This window comes from Streptopelia decaocto, assembly GCF_964273445.1.
Source record: "Streptopelia decaocto genome assembly, chromosome: 1".
Taxonomy (NCBI): domain Eukaryota; kingdom Metazoa; phylum Chordata; class Aves; order Columbiformes; family Columbidae; genus Streptopelia; species Streptopelia decaocto.
The window spans coordinates 45,158,556-45,184,300 of NC_138663.1; the positions used below are offsets into that span (position 1 = coordinate 45,158,556).

Here is a 25,745-nt window from a genome sequence, read left to right on the forward strand (position 1 = left end):
ACAGAAGCTGAACTCGGGAATGGTAACAGTCCTAAATTTTCACAGCTACATAAAAGCATCGCTTGTGACAGGACAAGTCTCACAGGACTCCTGCCCAAACAGCCTGGGTTTTTTGCTTTTTTTGCTGTTTGTTGCAAACAAATTATTGTAACTAGTGAAGAGGAACTTGGCCTTCTGGTGTGAGCAAAACCAAAGGGCCATGAACTCTGTTGTGAATCGTACTGCACTCTCCTGTGCAGCCTTGTTCAATTAACTCACTTTTTCCTGCCAATCTCCCCATCTCTGACACTGGACAAGAGTATTTCCTCAGGTGGCTGTTGATAGGACTCCTTAGGGTTTCTTCAGCACTTTAAAATAAGATTTACAACATTGACAACAGAAACAGAGGGTTTGTTAGCATTTGAGAATGATGTCCAAAAATGTTCTATACAGTCCCATTTTATTTTTTAAACTGGCTTTTTTTTCAGACAAACGCTTTGAAATTATGGAGACATCTGAACAATCATTTTTACCCTCTACATCCTCTGATGTGTTTTTCTTTAACAAAACATAGAAAAGTCTGATAGGTGAGTTTCCAAATAGAAGTGTAAAAGAGCAAACTCAAGTGATGTTTTTAAAATTCTCAACCCCAAAAATAAAACCGACTCTTGAGAACTGCAAAAGTAATTAAAAAATTGATGATGAGAATAAAACTTCAGGGAAAAGCAGTATTTATTAGCAGATGGTAGAAGGCGACAAGCCTATTCAGCTTTTCTAAACAATAAAAACTTATTGAAAAGCTAGAAAACCTCCAACAAACTCAATTATAGGTGACTGAATAAATAAAATTTCTAATCCTCTTATTAAGAAACTACTTCTAATACTTTCAATTCCTAAAAATGTATTTTCATTTTAAAAACTATTAATTTCTAAATAATTAGAAAAAGCTAAACATGAAGATTAGAAAACACATTAGGACCCAAATCCTGGTGTGAATAATGAGGCTGTTACATTAACACCAGCACTTACATCTAAATCTATAGCATCCAGCAACTGAATAAGTTGTTGTAAAAATAGAATTTAGTGAAACAGAGAAACGATCCAATTGAAAAGACTTTCTTCAGTTATTATGCATCCATAAGCAGGATCAAACATATCTTCCAAACTTGCTATTGATTGCAAAGTAACATCAAATGGGATCTGAAAAAAAAATAAAAAAAAGGGAAAAAAAATCACACTTTACTAAGCTTACATGTATCAAAAGTACATTTATACAAATAGTTCCATATTAAAGCCATATTTCTGATCTACAACCAATGAATAAGTTAGAAATATTCATTGCCTAAGTATAAACCTGTGGTTAATGACATCTCTTGCAGGAAAACAGTAAAACAGGATTAAAAGGAGGAAATTTCTGTGAACAGTCTTGCTCACAAAGTTTCTTCTGATCATCTGTAGGCAAAATGAAGATTTCAGACAAGAGCAGCAAGAACAACTAGTAACTCAGAAGACTTTTCCTAAGATGAGAAGTTGAAAGTCTTGAACTCCCTGTGAAAGGTGAAACAGAGGACAGTGATAAACTGGTTTGTATGTCCATTGGACAGGGAGAAGAACTATTTAGCCGATTTAGGTATTAAGAAAAACAAAGGAGAGGAAGAAAAGTTTGGAACAGGCTATGTAGGGAGGTTAATTTTTAATGCATCATTTTATGTATAAATTTACTTTTAACATTCAAGATTGGAACTCCCAAACACGATGCCTCATTATCTCCCTCAAGAACATAGCTATTCATTAAACAGATTTAAAAACAAGCCAGCTGATCAATTTTTATTCTTAACACATGAACAGTCAAATTATTTTAAATGAATAATTCAATAAAAATGCACCTTTTCCACTTAGAAATATAATTCAGTGCTGAATCAAAAGCACCATGAGACATACAAACAGAAAAAAAGAGAATCAAAGAGAAGCAGGAAACTTGACAGCAGTTAAAGTGTGACAGCTCAGAGAATGAGAAAACAAATACCACAAATTAGAAATTACTTTGTCCAATTAATTCACAAGAAGAACAGCAACAAAAAAGTGTGTGGTGCGGAAAGATGATCTAAAACTACATGTAAGCAACATATCTGCTGTCTTCTGTATTCTTGAAAACAAAGGGAATGTACTAGCCTGCAGTATACATCATCCAACTCTGAGCTTTCCACCTCTAGCCAAGAAGACTGGGTAGTGCACACACACCACTTATTTGAATGTTTGGAAATACTACCCATAAATACATTATACATAAAAAAGTGCGGAGCACTCTACAAGTTCTGTTTCCTTCAGAGAAGAATGAAGATACTCAGCATCTTGAAGGATTAGGCTTCACTCACTTAACCAAATCTTCCTTATATAATAGGACCTTAGTTTGAAGCCTCTATCTGAAACTTTGTGATGAAAAGCCCTTTGTTCCACCTGTTGAAACATTTTAGCTTGTTGTGGCATTTAAGCAGAATAAAACAGAGCAGTTAACATCACATTCTTACAGGAAGGACATCACTAAATCTGCTCCCTCACTTTCATCATAGACCCCAAAAAAGAAGCAGGCAAAGTGAGGAGGGATGCATAAGAATTTAAAAGAGGTCCAGGAGGTCCCTGTAATTCTAAGGAAGCTCAGCTGTACCTTTCCCTGGGTATCTCATAATCCTCTCTCCATGGAAGATATTTCAGTGGGACTGTGGAAAGTATTGCATTGCAAAATGAATGGCTATGTATTTTGATGCCTTGATAAAGCCAGATTGAGTGATATGAAGGTCTGGGAGTCCTTTGGGGGACACTTTCAGGTGGCAAGAATGGTGCAATATGTATAAGAGGGAGGTAGGTACTCCCAGGTACCAGACCACAAGATGCACTGGACAGTATTACAGATTCTTTCTTCTGTAATAGGCCACTAGCTGAACTGTTCCCAGATAAAACTTGGAATTCTTTTCTGGTAGGAAGAGCTACCTGACTGGAAAAGAAGAGTACAGTGGATGCCTTGTCTATTATCATTCTATTGTGAACAAATACAGGCAAGATATTTGAGGATTAGTAGGAGTTCCTTGGAGTTCCTTGAAACCTGGTATCTGCAAGGGGCATTGGACTAGACAACTCCAGAGGTCTCTTCCAGCCCCAACCATTCTGTGATTCTGGCAGCTGTGGTCCTCTCCTGATCTCCCTAGGTTGGCTGAGAACACTGCACAGTTCTGCTGTCCACTGTGAGCCAGTTCTCATTGTCTCTGGGATACCAACTGCAACCGGGTAGCAAGATGAATACAACAGCATAGACAAAAAAGTGGCATGCTGACCTTAAGGACGTGTCATGGGCAAGGCAGAGAGAACTAAAGAAAATAGGAGGAAAGTCTGAATAACTGTGAAAACACAGAGATGGAAGGAAATTGCGTTTGGCAACTGCATCATGGAAATTCACTGGAGTCTGTGTAAACAATGACCAGAGAATAGTAGATAAACCAGATGAACCTATTGTGGGTGAGATTCATTTTTAATACATTTTTGTACATATAAAAAGATTACTCTGATGAACAGTAAAGATGCTCACAGTTTGTAATCATGCACGTTGGTATTTTATTTGTAAAGAGGAAAAAGTAAATCCCCAACCAAAAGTGCAAAAAATATATGAGAAAAAAATGGGAAGATACTTAATGGTATAATCTGTGTTTAAGTTTAACTGAACAACATTTTTATTTTAGAAAACAGATTTTTCTTATTAATGAGAATAGCATACCTCAGTTAATGGCAAGGACAGGGCTGGAACAGACGACAGCAGTGCTTTGACTTCAGATAAACACCTTTTAGCCATTTCCTAATGGTATAAAACAAGAAAAAACAAATGCTGTACTATCAGTCTCCTCTGATAAGCTAACAGATGGCTTGGCTTTACCAAATTTTTCAGAACAATCAAGTTTTAGGCTATTCTAGCTGAATTCACAGCAAAACAAACCTTAGCTGATGAATATAAATTTTCAGCAACACAAATAGTTGTGTTTGCTGTACAAACACAAGTGCCCAAACCTTGGAGTTTCTACTGAGACAAAAATCCCCCTGGCTCAGGTATTAAACCCAGCGAGTGAGCATTCTTCTGCTATGTGTTTACTGAAGACGTTCTAAACAAACACTCTGACAAGATGATATTTATACATGTATAATGTATACATGGCATGTTAATCTGATTAGTATTCTAAACATTGTTTTTCCAATTACTGAGATATATTAATGAAAGTCTGAGCAAAACCCTTCAGGTAATCAGAAACACCCACTAAAGGACAGCTCCCAAACACACTGTGATTGGCCAAAACATCATTTGTTCTCCAAGCTGGTCAAAATACAGCCTCGTAATAATGGCACAGTGCACAATTGTCACTGTTTCACAGCATCCATCAGACAAAATGACAGCCTCTACATCATTAATCATTTCATATAATAGATATAAAGAGAATCCTGTCACATGATAAATGTCTCCCACTTTGAACATAAACGTCTATTTTGCCTTGGCATTTATCAAGCAGCAGTTATGCTGTGGCAATGTTCTGTTCCAATGACATTATCTCAAACAGCCCACATGGAAAATTCTGAAATTACCTCTTTTGTGTGTGTATGTGAGGGGAGTCATTTGGTTGTGGACCATATTCAGCCTTGCTAATAAAAAGAAAAGAGGAAGGTGGCATAGAGAAAATGAAAATAAATTCACTGCCAGCTTTAGTCCTTTCTCAATAATGTTATTAGAAGGTTCTTATTTCAGAAACCATCACTGCCCATTTTGCACTGAAGATGTGCAACTGATTTTTAAAAAGCACTTTTGGGTTGATTGCCATGCTAATTTGATGCTGTGCCAGGCATCAATTTTCAAATGATGTACCTGAAGATGTAGCCTTTATTTTCAGGTGGAAGGTTGAAGATGCCAGATATTTTTGTAAAGTGACAAGCAGTAATAAGGAAAAGAAAAAGTTAAATATTAAATGGAAAGTGAAAATATTTCAACATTTCTTGAAAGGGGTGAGGGAAGTTTAATCTTTTATGTCTGACTTCTAAGTTACCTGTCATTTATTTCCACAAAACAGACATCTTAAATAAAAGACTGTCAGACATATTTAAGAGCAGAACTGTTCTCACTTACTTCTGTTTTTTCATCAAGATGCACTTTTGCAGCATTCATTTTGGTTTTTTTTGACGGAATTATTTTTGAAGTTTCACTTTGTCCAAGAAAACTCATAGGTTCTGAAGCTGAAGACAAGCTTTTAGAATTTTGCATCAACATTTCAACTTGCTGCTTTAAATTAGATAATTCCTCCCGTAAAGAAATAATTCTGAAATAATACAAGATTTTTCATTATTGCTGTTATAAAGCAACAATATTTGCTGTTTCAAGGTTATAATTAAACTGACGTAGCTTTTATTACATATTGATTAGGTTCTACATTTTCTTTCATTTCAAGACTGATCTCATAATGTTACAAAATAAGTTTTCCATTAAAGGAAGTGGAAATATGGGATGCATTAGCATTTTGCCTTAAAAATTGTAAGTATTTGAAGTATGCCTCTCTAAGAAAAGGTTTTCTCATCCAACCAGCACTGGGTGGGCTGACAAACTGGGTGGCAAGGGCTGCAGCTCTTCTTGGACTCTTATTCTCCCCCTCCACCTGCTCAGCAGTTCTAAAAATTCTGGGGCCAGATGAATGACAAGGAGGGAGTAATGAAAACCACCATAGGATGTAAAATGAAGGGCTGAGTCTGGGCTATACCTGAGAAGAATTCTTGCATGCTCAGAGTTGTAATATGGGATGAGAAAGCAGCTGATCCAGTGAAAGAATGTGAATTAATTGCTGGGACTGCTGCTTAGATTTGCTAGTGTTTTGTTACATTGCTATGCCAGTGTAATATAATTAGCATGTGTTACTCGGTTCTTTTAGAATCAAAACTAAAATGCTAATATACTAAAAAGGCTTATGTTTGGATGGGTTCAACGCTGTGTACAGCATCTTACAGTTTTTATAGTGAAAAATCTCTCAAAAGAGAAAATATATGCTTTCAAAGACTTGCAGCTCTTTGATATTTTGTACTTTATTTCTTCCCATTCTAAATGGTTGACTGATCTTTTATATAGCATGAAATAACGTGATGAAGTCAGTGATTATTTACCTAGCCAATGGAATCCACAAGTGGCCTGAAAACATAGACATTGAACTGAAAATCTTAATGTTACTAATCTTGATGGGCTTAGTATTATAAGCATAAAGCAGCAAAACCTGTAAAAGAGATGGAATAGGTGAGCTATAATGTAGTATGGTATAGTAGACCTGAGCTATTTTAGTGATACTAGATTATAATAACTATGAAATACAGTGTACTGATGAAGACTTCAATAACTGATTTTCAAAAAAGGGAGGAATGTCACTTCAAATGAATTTGTACTCTACTCAGTTTTTGCAGTTGTTAAAACAATTTAATTATTGATATCATTTATGTGGGTTTGAAAATTGACCTATGGAGTCACCACCAAAATCCCAGTCATGTCATGATCCTGGTCAATCGATCCCATTTATGTTCACGTCCAAAGTTCCAACTTCAGGTAGGCTGAACAGATAGCTTTTACTGAATTTCCAAAGGCCCTCTGTAATTAGTTGTATTTGCTATACAGCTGGCATCATACTAGGTTTAAATCCATGAAGTGCACCTAACTCACCATCTAATAAAACTGTATCAATGTAAGAGCAGAGGAAATGAAATAGAATGTTCTCATCTTTCACTGATTTGATTTGCTATTATGATCTAAAATGTGCTTCCTACTGGTAGCTGTGGAGAATGTCAAGAATATGGCATTCATATATTAGTTATTTTCAAGATCTCTCTTTTTCTGGATTTCTCATTATCTGTAAGGTCATACCAAAGTAACCTGCAAAGCTGTATTGAAAAGCACATTATTTGCACTAACTTCACAGGGCTTCTATCAGCTTACCAACAGAGATGAAAAGGGTCTAGTAGAAAATTTGACACTGATCTGCTATGCCAGGAAGTTTGGAGATCCTGGATTTCTATTGCGGTAGCAGAAATTTTACTTACATGCTGTTCTCTTGTTTAAAAATAAAGCAAATTCCATGTCCTAGTCTCTTGCTTTCCCACAACCCTCCAGCCTCCTTCATCTTTCACATTTGGTCTGATTTCGTAGGGAAATGAGGTTTACAAAATCCAGTTTTCCCTGTACATGTGTATCTTTGCTTTTCCAACAGCCTCCCACTAAACTGTATTGTTTGAATGTATTGGTCAGCTCTAACCAAACTTAAGAGAGTGAGGTCTTAAAGACATCAAGGACCTGCAAAAGGTGTGAATAGAGCCTGGAAGCTCTATGTGGTCAACATAGTCTTTCATTGGCCTGCCACCAAAAAATTGTAAAGGAATTCTGCTTGTCCTGCATAGCAGGTTTGCGGCAGAGTAGATCTATAGGTCCCTGCTGTCCAGTGTGCCAGTTGGCATATGTATAATATAACTCAATTGAAAAGCTGATCAGTCTCAACACAAATATTCATTGGAAATGAGACTTCATTTGTTCCAATACCTAAGGAACTGCTTTGGTGTAGTTATACCTTAGTCTCTGAATTGTTTGATGGCCCTGCCAGAGAAGGAAGGTACCACTGAATGTTAATTTCCTTATTTGAAGCATTTGCTGCCCTGTTCTCCATCTGCCTATCTGCTTCTACAGTGACAGAAACTGGAGAACCTCTTCTCACACATGACATCTTTGGTGTAGTTCCAGTAATTTCAAGAGACATCTGAAACACAAAAGAAAATTTTAAATTGTATTTTTTCTACTGTACCATGCAAAATCTGTTATAATATACTGTGTACTAAAATTGGTATGACTTTCACTCCTGCACAAATATACACTTATTTAGATATGGGTAATTTTAAAAGGTGTCCATTTTACCAAGTTAAGGCTTTTTAAAGTTCACATGGTGAGACATTTCTAAAGGTAATGCAAAAGACCTCTGGGCTGACTTACAGACACCTACAATAACAAAGATTGTCACCTTTGACTCATCTTCCTTATGGCATTACGTTTTTTGCTAAAATATACTATTTGACATGCTAACAATACAAAATTTAGTGCTGAAAAAGTAATTAGTTGGCTATACATATTGATAATTAAAATAGTAACCTGAATGGTAGATTAATGCTTTATTTATTTTTACCTATTTGTTTTCTCATTAGCTGTGCAACTAACTAAGGGTGATAACTACTGAAAATTCAGTCACTTAATTTGTGACAATTTGTCCTATGTCCTATTTACTAAAATGTATGTGGAACATTAGCAGGCTATTCATCAAATAGTTACTGTTTGGCCATCATCTACCAGGGAGGCGATGGAGGAATACTGTCAACCAACATACATTCATGAATAAAAGCTTTTTTTAAAATTGTAAAATATTTGATTTAAAGGCTGAACAGCACCGTGCAATTTCTACTTTTTAAAGTGTTACACAGACCTGGAAAGAACAAAAGAGACCAAACAGTAACATTTGGGGGCAACGCTGAAGCTATTTAAAAAGGTTGTTAGTGTCTCCATCATTGATTCCAAAATGTGAATAATGAAAACAACTGCCTGGGCAGTTAGTTCATTTTTAGTTTTGAATGCTCATTGCTGAAAAAACAAATATGGAGAATTTTACACACTTTATTTTCAGACAACAAAGCTCACGACCGATACAGCACAGTAAATCTAGGTGAGCAGAAGATGGATTTTTCACAGTGACATAATCTAACTTCATAAAGCCCATTCCCATCTCACATCAAAATATAGTAGAAGTGAAGATAAAGATGAAGTCATGCATGCTGAAGTCATGCATTTGAGCACATGGATATGCCTTCAGTATGGCATGGGACAGTTAATTGGAGATGATCTGTACCACCTGGACTCTAAACACTAAGGCAGTGGTAACGGTGGCCATAACCCACAATGCAATGAGGTGTTTGTGCATGGATCACCCACCTACAAGGATCTTCTGCATTCACAATCTTAGACTTTAGTGTTGGCAATGAATCACCCACTATCTTGCTGGCACAAGGAGTGAACAAAATTATAAGAAAACACATATATGGGAGTGGGAACAGAATCACACAGAATCACAGAATGTTAAGGATTGGAAGGGACCTCGAAAGATCATCTAGTCCAATCCCCCTGCCAGAGCACGAACACCCATGCCCCTGAACTAGAGCTCTGAAAGTCCATTTCACAATATATATTTCTTTCTAAAACATGTGGTATATTTTCTTTTTCACTGAACTGCATCTTTTATTTACATCATATTGAGTCTTTTTGATGAAGGAATTACAACGGGTCTTGTCAAAGCAGAAGGTTGCTGAATTACAGATATAAATATTTATCTATTAAACTTTCTCAAAAGCCTGAAACAAAAAACTGTTTTAGTTGTTTCCAGTCCTACATACCATCATGGAGTGGCATAAAAAACAAGCGTGCAAAATGTAACAGGGCACAGAAATTTAATTATAGCCTTCTTAATGTAATTTGGATTCTTTATTCAGCAGAGCTGCAAAAAACTTCAAGAGTCAAAAATAGAATTACAAAGACACATGTAAGCAAAACAACGTTGCACATAAAAATCATTCTCTCAAAAATATCTATTTGTACTGTTAAAAATCCCAGTGTCAAATTACAGTAACATTTTTAAAATAACTTATACAGCCTTCTGAATAGTTAAAGCTTCTAAAAATATTGTGATAAAAATCAATGAAGCTTAGAATTAAAAAAGTAAGAGCTTTATGCTTGTTAGCTGTCTACAACACTGAAGCTAACACATGATTATGCAGCTTGCACCTGTCACGAACATGACAGTGAGCTCTGAAGCTCATTATTCTAGGACAGTGTAATACTAATTATGTCAAAAGAAGAGCAGACAGAGTAAAATAATTTTTGATATATGATGGCTGTTATAAATGTCACGTACCATATATTTACAATTTATTCAGTGGCACAGTCAGCTCTTTGTTGGGAAATGAGTAATGATATGCTGTCCAACACTGCAGAAAGTTCACCAACTCCAGAAGAGTTACTTTCACAAAATTATTTTAATTCATTTCCATAAGATAACAAATTCTCACTCCTCAAGGCTCCCTCACCTCTATCTGATACTGAACACAACAGCTAAAAACTAAACAACAAAGGCAATACAAAGTAACCTGTCATTTAAATTTTTTAGTATTAGAATAATAATTAATAAAAGAAGTGCGATGGAGAAACTTTGAAGACAATTATTTTTACATTGTATCTTCAAAGACTTTTACCACTCAATATTCAATACAAATCCCACAGTCAGCACAGACTCCAGAATGCCAATGCAAGATTTCTCGGAGTAATGTAATCTGAGCTGCCGACATTTGAAAGCTCAAATAGGCTGTTTGCCAGCCAGAGATCTGAAATGATTGATTTTCTTGCCAGCTGATAATCAGTGAAAAAAACTGGCAAGCAAGGCCTTCAGTAAATTTTGAGAAAATACAAATTACATATTTCTTGAAAATCGTATTTTTATTATAGACCAAATTAACAATATAGAGGATTGTACACAAATTACAAAGCAAATACCAGGACATTTTTGATATGAAACTTGGAGATCTACAGGACTAAAAGCCTCAGTCCTACCAAATAACACAGCCAACTTAATTAATAATGAAATCTTCTGCTTAATCTTCTAGGGTCTAAATACACTGGGCATGGGATAGAGATCATTTTGCAGGAATGAATAACACAAGGTTATTAGCATTTTTTAACTACGTCCTTCACTGCTTGCACAGGATTTTGGTTTTGCACTGATCTTCTGCATAATGAATTCAATTCTTCTATAGTTCTCTCAGAAATATCACTATTGGAACTAGCAAGAATCTGAGCAAAATGCAAGTAGAATACATATTTTTGAAACTTCAGTAAAAAAAAAGTACCTTTGGAGAATCAGTTGGCCTACTATGCAGCAATTCTACATCACGTAGCTCTTCTGGGAAATTCTCAAGACAACACGTTGAATATTCAAACAAATGTTTTTTAAGAAAGGAATGCATTTCTGCTATGCGTAGAACAATCCCTGTGTCAAAAACAGAACTAAGGTGTCCAGCTCTTGCAGAATACGATCCAGGTCCTGAGTTAGGGGCATCTTGGAAAAGAGATTTTAATTACATCATCATGTGCTATTGAAAAGTAAGGTTTCTACAGCTACTAAATTTTTAAAATATAGTAAAATATGTCCTTAAATATTACTAGGTTATGGTATTTGTATTGCAATTTTTCACTGGAGATCTGATAAGGAAACAAGCTCTGTCTAGACCTGATAAAATAGCATAAAATGGAGGTGCAGTTTCAAGGTTTACGTACTTCAGTTTAGATGTGTAAGCATCAGTATGTTCACAAGGTACCTAAGCACACACTAGAATAAACAGATATTTATTCCACACAGTCAAAAGAAGCTCTACAGGCTCTTAAGACGCTAGTTTAGACAGCTGGTGGCTGATCATCTGAGTCACTCCCTAGACTCTGTCAGTAGTAACTACAGCTGAGATATTCATGTACATTTTGACACCTACTTGTAGATACTTTACTGTCCTTACAGTTGTGTTGTGAGGTAGAATGCTTTCATTTGGTGCAGAGTAGCGAAGTTTCACTCTAAGCAGCACCTATATATACAATCTAGTTCTACTGTCACCTATCAGGTTGTCACTTGTATATCCAGCAGCTGGCTATATGATACTGATTCATAGTATCAGGGCCCTGAAATTAATGGATTCTTACTGTTTGAAAGGTCCTATCTATTACCATCTTTTGTTTACGGTGAAATAAACCAAGTATGTAGATAACATCCTGCGCTTTAGTCAAAACACATTCAATAATGCTCAGCCTTCCCACTTAACACTACACTCAGTTCTCACAAACAGGCCGTCAAACTGAACAGATGTGACTTAAGGTTGATGTATCTATAACTAAAAACAAATCTAGATTATAAAATTTTAAAAATGCTTCAGATATAGTAATAGCAATTAAGTTTTGAGCCATGCTTTTCCTGGTATCATGAAGGCTTATGAATAATTATGAAATAAAGGTAATAACGTCTGCCCTTACAACACTTTTAAACTGACATAAATCTTGATTTCAGTGAAGATTATTTCACATTTACACAATTTAAAGGAATTCAAAATGAGACTGTCTCAGATGATGGCCTTTGAATTTGAGACTGTTGGCCCCCAAAAACATTATCTCACCCATGGCAGTTTTCTAGAAGGAACTAAAAAATCATACCAAATAGAAAGCTCATGTTATAAAGTCTTTTTAAATAATCGTGGTAGCGAATTAAGTGAACCCAAGTTACTGCCTCTTTCTTCTGGCTGGCCTTGGTGGCAAGAGTTTCTGTTCCTTCACTTTGGCTCTGCTCATCTTGCATGATTTGTTTGTTTTCAGTAGAAGATGCTTCGGGACGATCAGAGACAACATTGTCTCCATCTGCAAATCCAATAACAGTTCAACAATACAGATTAAGTGAATGGCTGCAATTCAAAAGCTATTTCTGCATTATGTTGGAATTGACTAATATGTAACTAAAAGAGTAACTTGTGAACCTGGTTATGTTTTTCATAAGGACAAAATTGTTTCTATTCTGCTTTAGTATTAGTTGAACTAGTAAAGAAAATATTTCTCGGATCATGGCCAGGAATCTGACTGATCTTTACAAGAAGCTAAAAGGATGAGAGAGCAAGGTGCTCGTGCACTCTCTCTAAATATAAAGCCATTATTTCTATAAATTGTTCAATAGCAGATTTTTACAGAACAGAAACAATACTAGGAGTCATCAGTCATAACTACAGCAGTTGAACTTTTCAGTTAAGTTGACCTGGACTCCTCAGAATTAGGTACTCTGAAATGTTTAGCATTAGCTTCAATGCAGTCCCTTTTAGATATCAAGCGTGTTATCAATTAACTTGATTCTTGACTATAGACTAAAACAATGGGGTTTTTTTTAGTGCTGCCTAAAAGTTATATTTATGCAAAAAGAGGGAAAAAAGTATCAGTACAGTTATCACTATATCACTGCTTATACTCAGTAATTTTTTTCACTGTATTAGGACATGGCTCTCTCAAATTCTTCTGCTGTTTCTCATCCTGAATTGAAAAAGCATTATGTTACAGTAATTCCTAATAGTGAACTTCCAGAAAAGAATTATGTGTGCTTCTACAAAATCTGAATGTCTCCATTATTCCTGATATTTCACTGTCAATTGTGAAAAGAGAATTTAGTTAAAATGGCCGCATTGTTTATAGATTAAACTTAAACAATGTGTTTCACTAATGGTTTTACAGAAAATATTTAGCATGCTGTGCTGATCATTTCCATTTCAGTTTACCTTTATATATTTTGGCCTACTATTGCTTTCCTACATTTTCTGTTCTTCTTTGTATTGACTAACAGAACTATCAGGAGAAACACCTGCTGCATTTGCTAAAAGAAAAAATGATCTGTAATTATAGGCAAATGGAGCTACTACAAAACAATCAGATTGATGGAAAGTCTTAGCATACAACATTTGTTTTCATAAACCAATCAAAACACATATGTTTAAACACTGTAGAGTAAGCAGACATTGCTCAGCTTTGCCAGCAACTATCAGGCAGAACAATTCAATCTTTGTCAGTCACTTGGGATGATCGAAATTAAGCCACTGAATCAAAATTTTATCACTAAATTAATAGTTCCCAGTTTAAAAATAAATACATGTATTTTGCCTTAGTGTTTATATAACATCTGGCAACCATCATCCCAGAATTTCTAGTGTCACTGGGTTTTTTTTAATCAAAAACTTCCCTTTCGTCAACTCCATTACTGCAGAAGTTTTAAATAAACCAGGCAAAGGCAAAGTTCTACCAAGCTAATGGAAGCACTTCTAAATGATAATCCATTGGACTGGAGAGTGATTTTTAAAAATTATTATTATTATTATTATTATTATTATTATTATTATTATTATTATTATTATTATTATTATTATTATACTGACTTTGACTTTTAGAATACAGCACCCAGGCAGATAACTTTGTAAGAGTTTCCAAGGTTGGTTTGTTTCCATGTTTGGGTTGTTTGGGGTTTTTTTGGGGAGGGAGAAGGGCAGAGAGAGACAAGCTATTCAACGCTGACATGTCTTTGCAAAATCAAAAGAAAAACTGGAAATCTTCAAGGAAAAGCTAATATACCTAGGGGAAAAAATCTGTTCTAAATCAGTGTTTGGAAAAAAAGCAGTCATGACTGATAGGGGGGTCAAGACCTACTCTAGAAGTCTGGGGAAGTCCTGTAACAAAGGCCCATCTCTTCTAAAAGTATGGCAGTATGTGCACTCTGTCTTTCTGAGCCCCAGTATGCAAACAATGCAATTTTTCTTAACCTATTGAACACATGCACAGGCTGATATTTAAAGACCCATTAGGTCTACTCAATGTTTTGTACTGCTATGCAAGAGGAGGATTTTGCTTTTACTTTCCAAAAGTGACTAAAAATTTTTCATAAATGAAAATCAGATATTAAATGTATTACTTAAGTATTATTATTTATTTAATGTTCTAACATTACTATATATAAAGGAATACCAGATAAGAAATCTCTGTATGAAGCAAGAAGATCCATGGAAGCAAATTCTGGGATTTTCTGTTGCACTGCATCCTTCATGCTGTGTTCTTTAACACTCTTCATTCCGATTAATAGCTGAGAAGCAAGGACAGCCTCACTGACCTAAAAATAATATTTATTTTATTCTGAACCAGTTCACTACAATATTTATATAGGGTTTAAAATCTGACAGTATCAAGGTGATGACAAAAAATTAATTACTCAACATATGATATTTTTAAAAGTCAGGAAAATATTCTTTTTCTCTCTGATGTATGGTACATTATCTACTTAAATACATCATTACTGCTGACAGCTTAATTACTACATACGTGATTTCAAATCAGATATTATCACCTGGATGCCACTGACGTCTACCCACATGTCAAATACAAGTGCACACATATCAGGCAGTGTGCTGTTTTATTTGCACTGAATCAAAGTTGAAGTAAACATAGTCAGATCTGTCCATGAGAGATTAAATCCACTACTCAGAGAGTGTCCATTTTAATTTCCTCAAATAAGACTCTTGCCAGAAATTTCAGGAAAAGTTAATTCTTGTCTTGTTTGCTTGTGTAAGTAGCATAAAATGAAATTAAAAAAAAAAAAAAAGACACACACAAAAACCCACAAACCAAACCAACCAACCAACCAACAAACAAACAAAAAACACCACAAAACAAAACAAAAAAACCAAAAGACACCTCTTCAGAATATTGCACCAACCTGTGTAGCTGCTCTAACTGCAATCCAGGCTTGTACTTTGTAGCCTTCTGATTTCAGAGCCTCCTCAGGAGTGATCTAAAATTATACATCGGTTCATAATTAGGATTCTAAATGTTTTATGTTAAAATATATTTTAAATATAGAAAATAGTCCTCCTTCTTACAGAATTATTGTTTTATTCACAAGTTGTAAAAATCAGCATTGATTGTAAAACCATTAATTAATTGCTAAAATTGGAAAAATATTTCCAGAGCATGCTAACTGGCTGCTCCTGTAAAAAATTTCTCAGAGCAGATCATACTACGGTCACTACTGTATACAGTTTTGCTATAATTTTCCATGTTTTGGAATCTTAATTATCTCTTTTATGTTACACATTATGCTTTGAATCTATGACTTTTAGCCACTTTAATGTGGTTAAAGCTTTTTATATTTTTCATGCTGTCGCTCACATTTGTAGTGAAAAAAAGAAACCTGGTAAAGTACAAATATTAGCACTTGAAAAACAGGTTTAAATCTTATGTTTTCTTTGCAAAGCACAACTTAATGAGTACATAATCAGAAATGAAAACACTGTTGGTTCTGTTCCTTCTCATTTTATACAGAAAAATATTTTAAATGTTATCATTCAATGCAATAAACACGAGAAATAATATCAAACAATAAAATTCTACTCCTGTACTATGTGATTTCTTTGTGTGATTTTTCTAGTAGGATTTTCAGTATCAGCATGATTTATGAGGCACTGTAAGTAATAGTCTGGCAAGGTGCACAATGTTCTGCTTTGAAGAGGCCGCTACCCAAAAGATAGAAAACATACGTTTGATTTGGAAGGCACCATCTTATCTGTCTGTGACACATCCTCATTATTTCTCGCTAAATGCAAATATAATAGTGCTATTTCAAGGTATGATCTTCTTATTAACCTATAAGAAACAACACAGAGATCAATCAATGTTACTATCAAAGTAAGCATTACAATGATACAGTCTGACTCCTACGTAAGACTAGCCAGACAGTCTCACCAAATAAGTCATTCATCAGACTTCACCATCTACTTAAAGTGTATCTTCTTTCAGACAGCCATGTGATCCTGTTTTAAAGTCTTAGTGAGTCTAAAACATCCCTATGGTATGCCTAATAAAGAACACATTGATTTAAGAGTATGTCAAATATAATCTGCATTATGTGCAACAAATATACCATAAATAAATTGCAAACATTTTGTAAGAAAACTGATTTTGCAAGGGAAATGATCTTTCTGTAGAGAATCTTATGGGTTCCACTTCCTTCCTCAAATTAAGGCATATATCCCTTGTCCTGGTTTCCCTGAAACATGGGTGGCTGAATTTCAATATAGGTCTTCAGTCAAACTCTTCCAATAATCAGCAGAAATACCTGCAGTGACCAAAACAGTCTTTCATTTCTTCATTGTGCACAGTTGAGGAACCTTCTGAGTTCTCTACCAGAATACTCTACATCTTCAGACAGACTATGCTCAGAAATTCCTGATCTCCTCCTATACAATCTTCTCCTTTCAGTTATTTTTACAGTAGTATTATAAAACAGGCAAAAATCATAGAATCATAGGATGGTTTGAGTTGGAAGTGACCTTCAAAGGTCATCTAGTCCCACCCCCTGCAATGAGCAGGGACATCTTCAACTAGATCAGGTTGTTCAGAGCCCCATCCAGTCTGGCCTTGAATGTCTCCAGGAATGGGGCATCTACCACCTCTCAGGGCAACCTGTTCAAGTGCTTCACCACCCTCATAACAATTTTTTTTTCCTCTGGCCTAGCCTGAATCTCCCCTCTTTTAGTTTAAAAACATTACCCCTTGCCCTACTGCTACAGGCCCTGCTGAAAAGTCTGGCCCCATCTTCCCTATAAGACTCCTTTAAGTACTGAAAGGCTGCAATAAAGTCTCTCTGGAGCCTTCTCTCCAGGCTAAACAACCCCAGCTCTCTCAGTGTGTCCTCACAGCAGAGCTGCACCATCCCTCTGATCATTTTTGTGGCTTTCTCTGGAACCTCTCCAACAGGTCCATGTCTTTCCTGTAGTGAGGGATCCAGAGCTGGACACAGAACTCAAGGTGGGGTGTCACCAGAGTGGAGCAGACGGGCAGAAATACTTCCCTTGACCTGTTGAAAATCACTGTATCTGGAGAAGTTCTCCAGCATTTCTAATCCCTATAGGCTTCTAGCAGCCTTTTAATGCAAATTCCTCCTGGTTCTGTAGATGTCTCCAGATCTCCCCTATGAATTAGCTTTCCTAAGCATAGCAACAACCTCCTGCTAATGTAGTTACTATTCTGGACAGAGACCTATTGCACAGAGTTGGCTGTTTATATAGTGCAACAAATTCCAGCTTTGGTATGACTTGTGTAAAGCAAAATACAGAAGACAAAGAGTCCTGTAAAGTTCAAGACAGGGCAAACTAAGTAGGAAGATGGCAAGTTCTATACTTAGTTTGTGACAATTTAGTTAACTTTCTAGACTTGTGAACAAAAAAGGATTTGAAACATCAAGAAACAACTTTAATTAAACAATCCCATAGATACCAAAGGGTTTGTATAAGCATGATCAGGACATCTGGTTCTCTAAAATAAGAAACCCAAGGTCCATTGATGTTGCTGTGCATTCTTGTAAAAAGACAGCAGCAAATTAAATAGCAGCGTAGCAAATTAAACCTGCAGAACATCACCACAGTTCATTTCTGTACTATCTTCCATCATGCTGACTGCTTGTAGAGGTTTATTACTATGCTACTGCTTCTGTGTTCAGAGTTCTGGTTCATTAACTTAAGTAACAGAATACCCAAACAAACAAGGTAAATTGCTGCCTTTACACTGTCCGTAACCAGATATGGCACATTATTCATTAAGACTGGTCAAGAAACTAAAAAAAACTAAAGTCCAATGTATCAGAGCTGCTTGACAGAATTTATTGGCTGGCTTGGCTCAGCTCTTCAGGCATCTTCTATGCTGATAACTAATGCCAAAGTCACTGTCCTGATATCTGTTACAAACACATTTCCTATGCTCCCTCTGCCTCTGTTCTTCTGACTGTTTCTGGCCGCTAACCTTTTCAAGCTGAATTTCTATTATCTGGAAGGGGGCAGATCACAGCTCATCTTCTGAAATAGGAATAAAACCCCTGTTTAATTGATTGCTCTGTTCCTGGTGTTGACAGAGAGGCTAGAAATTTGGAAATTGAACAGAAAGCTGTAACTTTGTATATTCTAAAATATACTTCTAAACGTTCTCAGCATTTTTAAAAATAAAATAATATACAGTAGCTTTTCTATACTGCAATAGAAGAAAACTCTCCAAAACAAAAGATGCTTCATAACAGAAGTCTCAGAAAACTGTCAAAAAAACTGTACTCTTGTGTAATTAAAAATACTTTGAATGTTATATAGATAGTTTCTTACTCAAATTTTTGATCATGTTGCTGGCTGAGTTTTATAGCTTCCAACAGGGTTTCAACAGCTTGAGATGACTTGTTATTGCCTGCTTCAGTTATCTGGCGTTCTACCTTACCTAAGAAAGAAATATAGAAAGTGGATTTGCAAGATTTTTTTAAATTGTTTTTTTCCTGTAAGACCCAACTTGTGTTTCCCTCCAGGAAAACTCAACAACATAGTGCATCATCCTCTTCCTGATATGCAAAATCTTTTCCAGTTTGTTTAAAACACAATGCATAATGCTTGTATAGCAAATTACTTCACAGAGCAGCTAAAATAATCAATCTTTGGAATGGTAATGACTCCCAATGTGCAGCGATCCTAACTAGAAGACCACCATACACAGAAGAGTTAATGGACACACACAGGCTTGTTCTGTTTTGCCCTGTGCTGCACATACATCGTGGCCTTTGGGCCACGTATCCTGCTCCTGTGCTGCAGGATAAATACAGCCAGCTGGCTGTAACAGAAGAGCCTGTTGGCAGCATCTTCTCAATACCAGTGATTACACCACCTACCCTTTCTTTAAAAGTGCAGCAAAAATTCTTATGTGAGTACGCATTTTGTTTGACAGTAGAAATGATGAATAGAAATGTTTTCTCTTGAGAAAATGCTCTAACAGCTCAAAAGACCAAAATGAGGCAACCTTTCCACAGATAGCACCTGCGTGTTGTGCTACACGCTGATTGGAAGCTCAACTCAGGGTTCTCAGCATCTGAGGGGACATAAGATTATTTAGGCTTTGTTAAATCATTTAGAAATACTTTCTGAGCCTCTCATCCTTTTTAGTTCAGACTGATGCAAAGAAGCTAATTGGCTTTCTACAGTGTCCTTAATCTCATTGGCTACAGCCTTTGATCCCTGATAACACAGAGGTGGGAGAAGTTCTGCTGCAGTTTTGAAAATATTTGTTGTGTAATGCATCCTGAACTATGCTGGTGTGATACTAAACACAGGAGAGATCTGCAGTTAGGGTTAAAAATATCCATATCTCTTCTATTTTTACAGTAAAAAAATCACCACATGCATAACATTTCCTATGAAGGCAATTATCATGTACAAACAGGGTTTTATTTACCTATCTGAAAAAGAAGTTCAGCTTCCATATCTATTTTTTTTGTTGCAGATGCTCTGCAAAGCTTCAATGCTGATTCTAAATGTTTGAGAGCATGTAGCCATTGCAGTGTATCTCCTCTTCCAGGTGTACAAGCTACTTTTTCAGCTAATGCGTGTCCTGTGGGGAAGAAAAAAGGGCAATTCTTTATAAATTATATAATAGAAAAGCAATTAATGCAAAAAGAAGCAACTTCCTTAGAACAAATGCTGCTATGTATTTACAGTTACAATCCAGTTCTCAAAAATCCAAGTGATTAATGGATATAAATACAGAACTATGTCATTTCACTACCTTATGATGCTGCAAGTTACCTAATTAAAAGTAATAATGACTTGCATTTTTCTTACCGATTCTCATTTTGACTTGGGCTAGCAAGTTGATATGTGGCAAGTAGATGTTTTTTGTAGGTAGGACCAGGCAAGTCAATGTGCTGTCTTCTATTTGCCGTTCAATGGGTTCTCCACAAACAAAAATCTATGAAAAGACTATGCTTTGTAAAATCAAGTTGCAGAGAGCAATGTAAATAGCAGTTTGATAAAGTAAGTTAGATATCACAGAACACTGGAAATCAAACGTGTCTTGTGAAAGAGCACTAAAAAAGGGCTTGATACTCCCAAACTCCTTTGCTTCAGTTTGTACTTGCTTTATTTGCAAAGGAATTTGGCAGCAAATGAACAATTTCAATGAACTCTTGATCAAATGTATTAATGTTAGTTAGGCTTTGGTTTCTGAAAGCAAATTCCCTCAAATCAGTCTTTAAGAAATAGATCTCCCAAGTGACCCGAGCCATAGAAAGAAACTGTCATTTCTATAAAGAAATCTGACATCCAACAAAGGCCAGAAAAGAAAAAGAAAATAACATGTATGGACAAGTCAAACTTTTCATTCATGAAAATAAGGTGATGGGGACATTCTGTAAACTGTTAAGCCTCTTGAAGGGTAGCAAGTCTCACAAGCAGAAGACTGAGTCTGATGTGATTCATATGATTCTTTATTACTTGGGGGAACAAATATTTCAATGAATAAAACTTCTGTATTAGGAAATATGAAGAGAAAATTTGATCCAAAAGCTTTTCTTTATAAAATATATCAAGAAAGGGTAGAGACTGCAGGAGTGCATAGCTAATTTTGGATCACCAAATATGTAAATGGTTTATTACTATACATTTCTCTCACAGATTTAATGTCTTTAATGTTTTTTATTGCCTATTTAAATTATTACCTGCAATGATGTCTTCATTCTGATTTTAACAATCTGTCAATCTAAAATATCATAAACAATGTGCTACTTTATATAAATTTTCTAATTCAAATTATTCTAAATTAAGATTAAAAGCTAAATTCTTAAAAATGGATGCTCAAGAGTTAGGAATTTTACGAGATAAACAACCTCCCTGAGCTTCTGAGTACAAACATACCCCTCAGTTCAAATGGGAAAAGTGAGTGCTCCACATCTCTTTAAAAGTCAGACTACATCTTTTTATTTTCACATATGAATGTATATTTTGCAAGTATTCAATATTTTTAAACTGTATGAAAACAACAAACTAAATACTACATACATGAGTATGCATGATGACTAAGTATAAATAAGTTTGGTAAAATGAATGACTTCTTTACACTATATAATCTAAGGAAAACAGAAGTGATCAATTAATAAGAATAGTCTTTTTTAATAAATTGTTAAAATAACTTCCAGAAGAGATTAATTGAGATTGCTGGAAGGATTTGCAAATGCTGTGTAAATCAGCAACATATACTCACTGCTTCAATTGTAAGCTCATGTGCCAAAACTAGTAAGTTTAATGGTTCTTCTGTAGAAGAGCAATGTTCAGTATCCTCTACTGTTTGCAGTGTTAGGATGTCTGCCAGCAGGAGCATACTTCTCACTAGAGTCAAAGAAGCCGGAGGGGAAATAAATGTATCTTCTTGAAGTAAACTGATGATATTCTGTTTGGACACAGACAACATAAACCAAAGTAGTTACTACTTTTGCTGTCTATTTATGAGGACAAATCACACAAATGGAGAAAAAATCTATTTTAGAAGCACTATTTCAAGCTTATTTAATGCTGGCATCAGCTGTTCTGACTACATGAAAAATGCATCAACAAAAAGCGAACAGTTTCTCCTTTGTGCTCAAACCTGCAAAAGAAGTTTAATGCCTGCCACGGGACGTTTTTCTTGCAGGTCAAGAATAGCAGCTTGCACCATCATTTCAGCCTGAGTCTCAATATCACCAAATGCTTCTGCCTCTAGTATTACTTCTTTTATCACATTTCTGTGTTCAGCCACATCATTCTCTAAAAGAAGAGCATACATGAATAGTAAAAACACAATAGAAAAGACTTTACAGAATCTTCTAGCATTCTTGAGAAGTCACTTCCATGCTAAAACGTTACAGAAAATCTGACATTGTAGATTCCACATTTAACATTTCATTGATTTTGTGCTGAATTTATTCTCAAAAGAAAGAAAAACTACTTAGTTTTTAAACCGTGCTTGGTTTATGTTCATCCAAATATATTCCTGTATGTAAGCCACCAGCATAAAAACATATTCTAAGTGTTCAAAAATCTGATCTTAGTTATCATTCCAAAATAGTAACAGCCTTCACAGGATATCCAGAAGAGACTAAATAAGAGTTTGGCTACAGATGTAGACTGAGATTTTGGTATTCAAGTGAGCTTCAGAGTTTATACTGGCTTCATAGTATTCAGGAATGAAAAACGTAGTATTCATAATCAAACTGTAATAAGTGTATTTTGTAGTATCTCATGTATCTCATCTTTTTTTAAAGAATCTGGAAAAAAATTTAGAAGGTATACAGAAAAATTTCATGTATTGTAGATATAAAAAGTTGAAAAAAACCCACTTTTGAGACTTTTAAAACTAGAGGTATATAGCAACAATGTGGGGTTTTTTTAAAAGAAGCATACTTATTTAACTTAATTAGACTAGAACATTTGAAACTTTCCACTCACAACTGGAATATTCATTAAATGAACATTAATATAATGCTTTGTGTTTACATGCTACAGGGAGAGATTGTACTCAGAAATATCTTCTCCTTATTGCATTGAATGAATTTCATACAAATAATTACTAAGTGATAATACAGCCCCAGAATTAATGTTAATACTTTGTAATAAGAATTGTATCTGAATAGACTCATCTGCCCATTATACTCTAAAAGTCTAAGCCAAAAAAAGGCAATACCTTCCATGTCACCAACGCCCTGTATCTGTGTTACTAGTGCAGTCACTAACATTGTACGACATCTTAGCCACAAATGCAAATTCATATGATCTTGTGCTGTTACACTGCGAAGCGGTTGAACATCTTCAACATGGGAGTCCTAATAATTGCCAAGAGCAAGAGAAATGTCACTTTGAGTCAACTAGTTTACTACAAACACAGCAACAGGGCAGCATCTGTCTAAAATAAATCAAATTAATACAAATATATTACAAATAATGACAAAAATATAACCATAAGTTTATCTGAAAGGAAGAGATATATTTTTTAATAACGGACCCATTTATTACTTACCTTTTAATCTATAGAAAAAAAAGAATTGTAACAAATGTAAATTAAACAAGCTGCTATGGGAGAGTTCATACATATATCCATTTACTATATGTGTCATGCAGAATAATTCTAACAGTTTGGCCTTTGTTCCTCTCAAACACAAACATTCCACAAAACTCTAAGGCACATAAAAGCCTAATTGTAGAGCAGGATCAATATCAAGTTCTTGTACCTCACTTGTGATTAGAAAGAATTTTTTTCATTCTTCATTTCTAGTTTTTAGTGTTTCTGGTGAGTGTTTGGGAGAATTCTCAGCTCAACTCCAGGTACCATCTTCACCTGTTATGTACAGTCTTTCTATTACTAAAATTCTACAGTCGATACTGCAAAGATTTGTTTCAGCAAGTAATAAATGGACATGGCACCACCTGTGCTTTACTTATAAAAAAAATCATCATGAATGACTTGCATTGGTGTAAATGAGGAAAACAATTATGTAACTCAGTTAATGGCTATAGGGCAGTCCTATGAAAACATACGAGCAATTCCTGAAAGACAGAAGGCCCTGATAACACAGACAGAGAAGAATTACACTGCGTGCAAGCACATCCAGCTTCATTATGCATGTTACAAAACATGGCCTTGCTGCTCAATTGCTCTGTCCATGTGAGTCAGTTTGACTGACTGTGTTCTTGAGAGTGAATGTTTGGTGTATTAGCAATGGGGTTTGTATATTGGCTTTCATAGTACACGTCAGTGCCCCTCTGTGTTAGACAACAGAAGTCAGCTGGAATCTTGCTAGATTTGGAACACAGCAATGATGTGAACTGGTCTGTCTGGGTCTTTGAAAGTAGATGCTCTAAAGTAGGTTTTCAATCAAAAAACCTAAAATATTTTAACTGAATAATATGAGATTTTCACCTGATACCTTATTTTTCCACTTCCTGTTTGCTTGTTTTTTTTAAACAAAGGAGATTTTCCATACTGGCATTTGAGACTATACAAGTAAGAACTGTAATTCCTAACCACATACAAATCAAAATTATTATAGACCTACTGGATATACTATAGGCAAGCAGATAACTGAAACATGTCATATATAATTTTCTCCTCAGGTTAACGGTAACTACCTAATACAGATATTGTGGTCTAGTATTTTGAAAATCATTCAACACTTAATACAAGACTTCATATACTAAGAAGCAATAACCACACATACCAAACGTTTCCTGGCATTCTTTTTTTCTTGAAAAGGTGTCATTTCCATCCTAAGAATTTTGGCATTTTGTAGAATTCGAATTGCAGAGAAAGCCAAAGCGACACTGTGATATAGAACAATATCATTAAAAAATACTAACTATATTTGCCATTTTATGCTTTTATTATAATAGATACTTCATTTTTTACATCAGAGATGTCTATAAGCAGTTACCATTTTTTGCTTCAGTAGAAAAAAAAATGTACTTGGAGTATATTCTGAATTTGTAGGCACTGCAGTATGAAAGTGGGAAAACAACAGTAAGAGAAAAAGTTTTGCCAGTAACAAAACCTGATAGTAATGGATACATCATGATGTATCATATTCTTTTGGAGCAATCAAAACACAACTCCACTATAACTTTGATTTACACATATTTGTCTTCGGGGATGGGCTTTCAGAAATTATGTAAAAGTACTAAAAAGTTCTGTGTCTCATTCACAACTAGAGGGGTAAAAAAACACCTTCCTCCTTAAAGCCTTTCCAGACTATATGTTATTTCTTCTGCTAAATCCACATGACCAAATACTCACAGGATCTTAGTAAACAACATCAACCAAAAACTGAGCCAGGTGCCATCACATTGACATTGAGTCTGCTGCCTCATTCCCCAATCATAAGTCCTTTTCTGAAGTTCACTCCAAACAGCATCAAGAAAGATACAGACACCATGAGGACAGATGCAGCATTCAACCCCACATTTCAAAAAACGGTGAGTGGGGATCCCAAAATATTGACAGGTTTCCTAAAATTATGCTGCATTTTTAAAGCTTTCAGATACACTGTTCAATTTTCATGGTGCTTATAAAAATGTGTCTATAACAGCAGACTTTGTGAATATAATTATTTTCATTATATTAAGACACTTGCAAAACCAACATAGTGAGATCTTTTCTACAATAGAATTTGTTGTCCAAAGAACACACTATTCAACATTTTCTGAGAAATGCCAAAACCAATGTCTCATGGTATTAGTTTTCCATCTCT

The 25,745-nt window shown here is 35.3% G+C and overlaps 1 protein-coding gene across 1 annotated transcript in view; it reads right to left on the reverse strand.

Annotated features, from left to right (window-relative positions):
• Window positions 1-1,059: 1,059 nt before the first annotated feature.
• The window catches only part of CFAP54 (cilia and flagella associated protein 54), a gene marked incomplete at both ends in the record, with an annotated part of 116,461 nt that continues 91,775 nt past the window's right edge, over window positions 1,060-25,745 (reverse strand). The window contains 16 exons of the mRNA XM_082071391.1: window positions 1,060-1,179; window positions 3,746-3,823; window positions 5,135-5,324; window positions 6,157-6,263; window positions 7,599-7,784; window positions 10,966-11,174; window positions 14,645-14,786; window positions 15,390-15,464; window positions 16,210-16,315; window positions 18,820-18,928; window positions 19,931-20,086; window positions 20,317-20,443; window positions 21,734-21,919; window positions 22,115-22,272; window positions 23,189-23,327; window positions 24,720-24,822. Of these exons, the coding sequence (XP_081927517.1) occupies window positions 1,060-1,179; window positions 3,746-3,823; window positions 5,135-5,324; window positions 6,157-6,263; window positions 7,599-7,784; window positions 10,966-11,174; window positions 14,645-14,786; window positions 15,390-15,464; window positions 16,210-16,315; window positions 18,820-18,928; window positions 19,931-20,086; window positions 20,317-20,443; window positions 21,734-21,919; window positions 22,115-22,272; window positions 23,189-23,327; window positions 24,720-24,822 (2,191 nt within the window). The remainder of the gene's footprint in view (window positions 1,180-3,745; window positions 3,824-5,134; window positions 5,325-6,156; window positions 6,264-7,598; window positions 7,785-10,965; window positions 11,175-14,644; window positions 14,787-15,389; window positions 15,465-16,209; window positions 16,316-18,819; window positions 18,929-19,930; window positions 20,087-20,316; window positions 20,444-21,733; window positions 21,920-22,114; window positions 22,273-23,188; window positions 23,328-24,719; window positions 24,823-25,745) is intronic.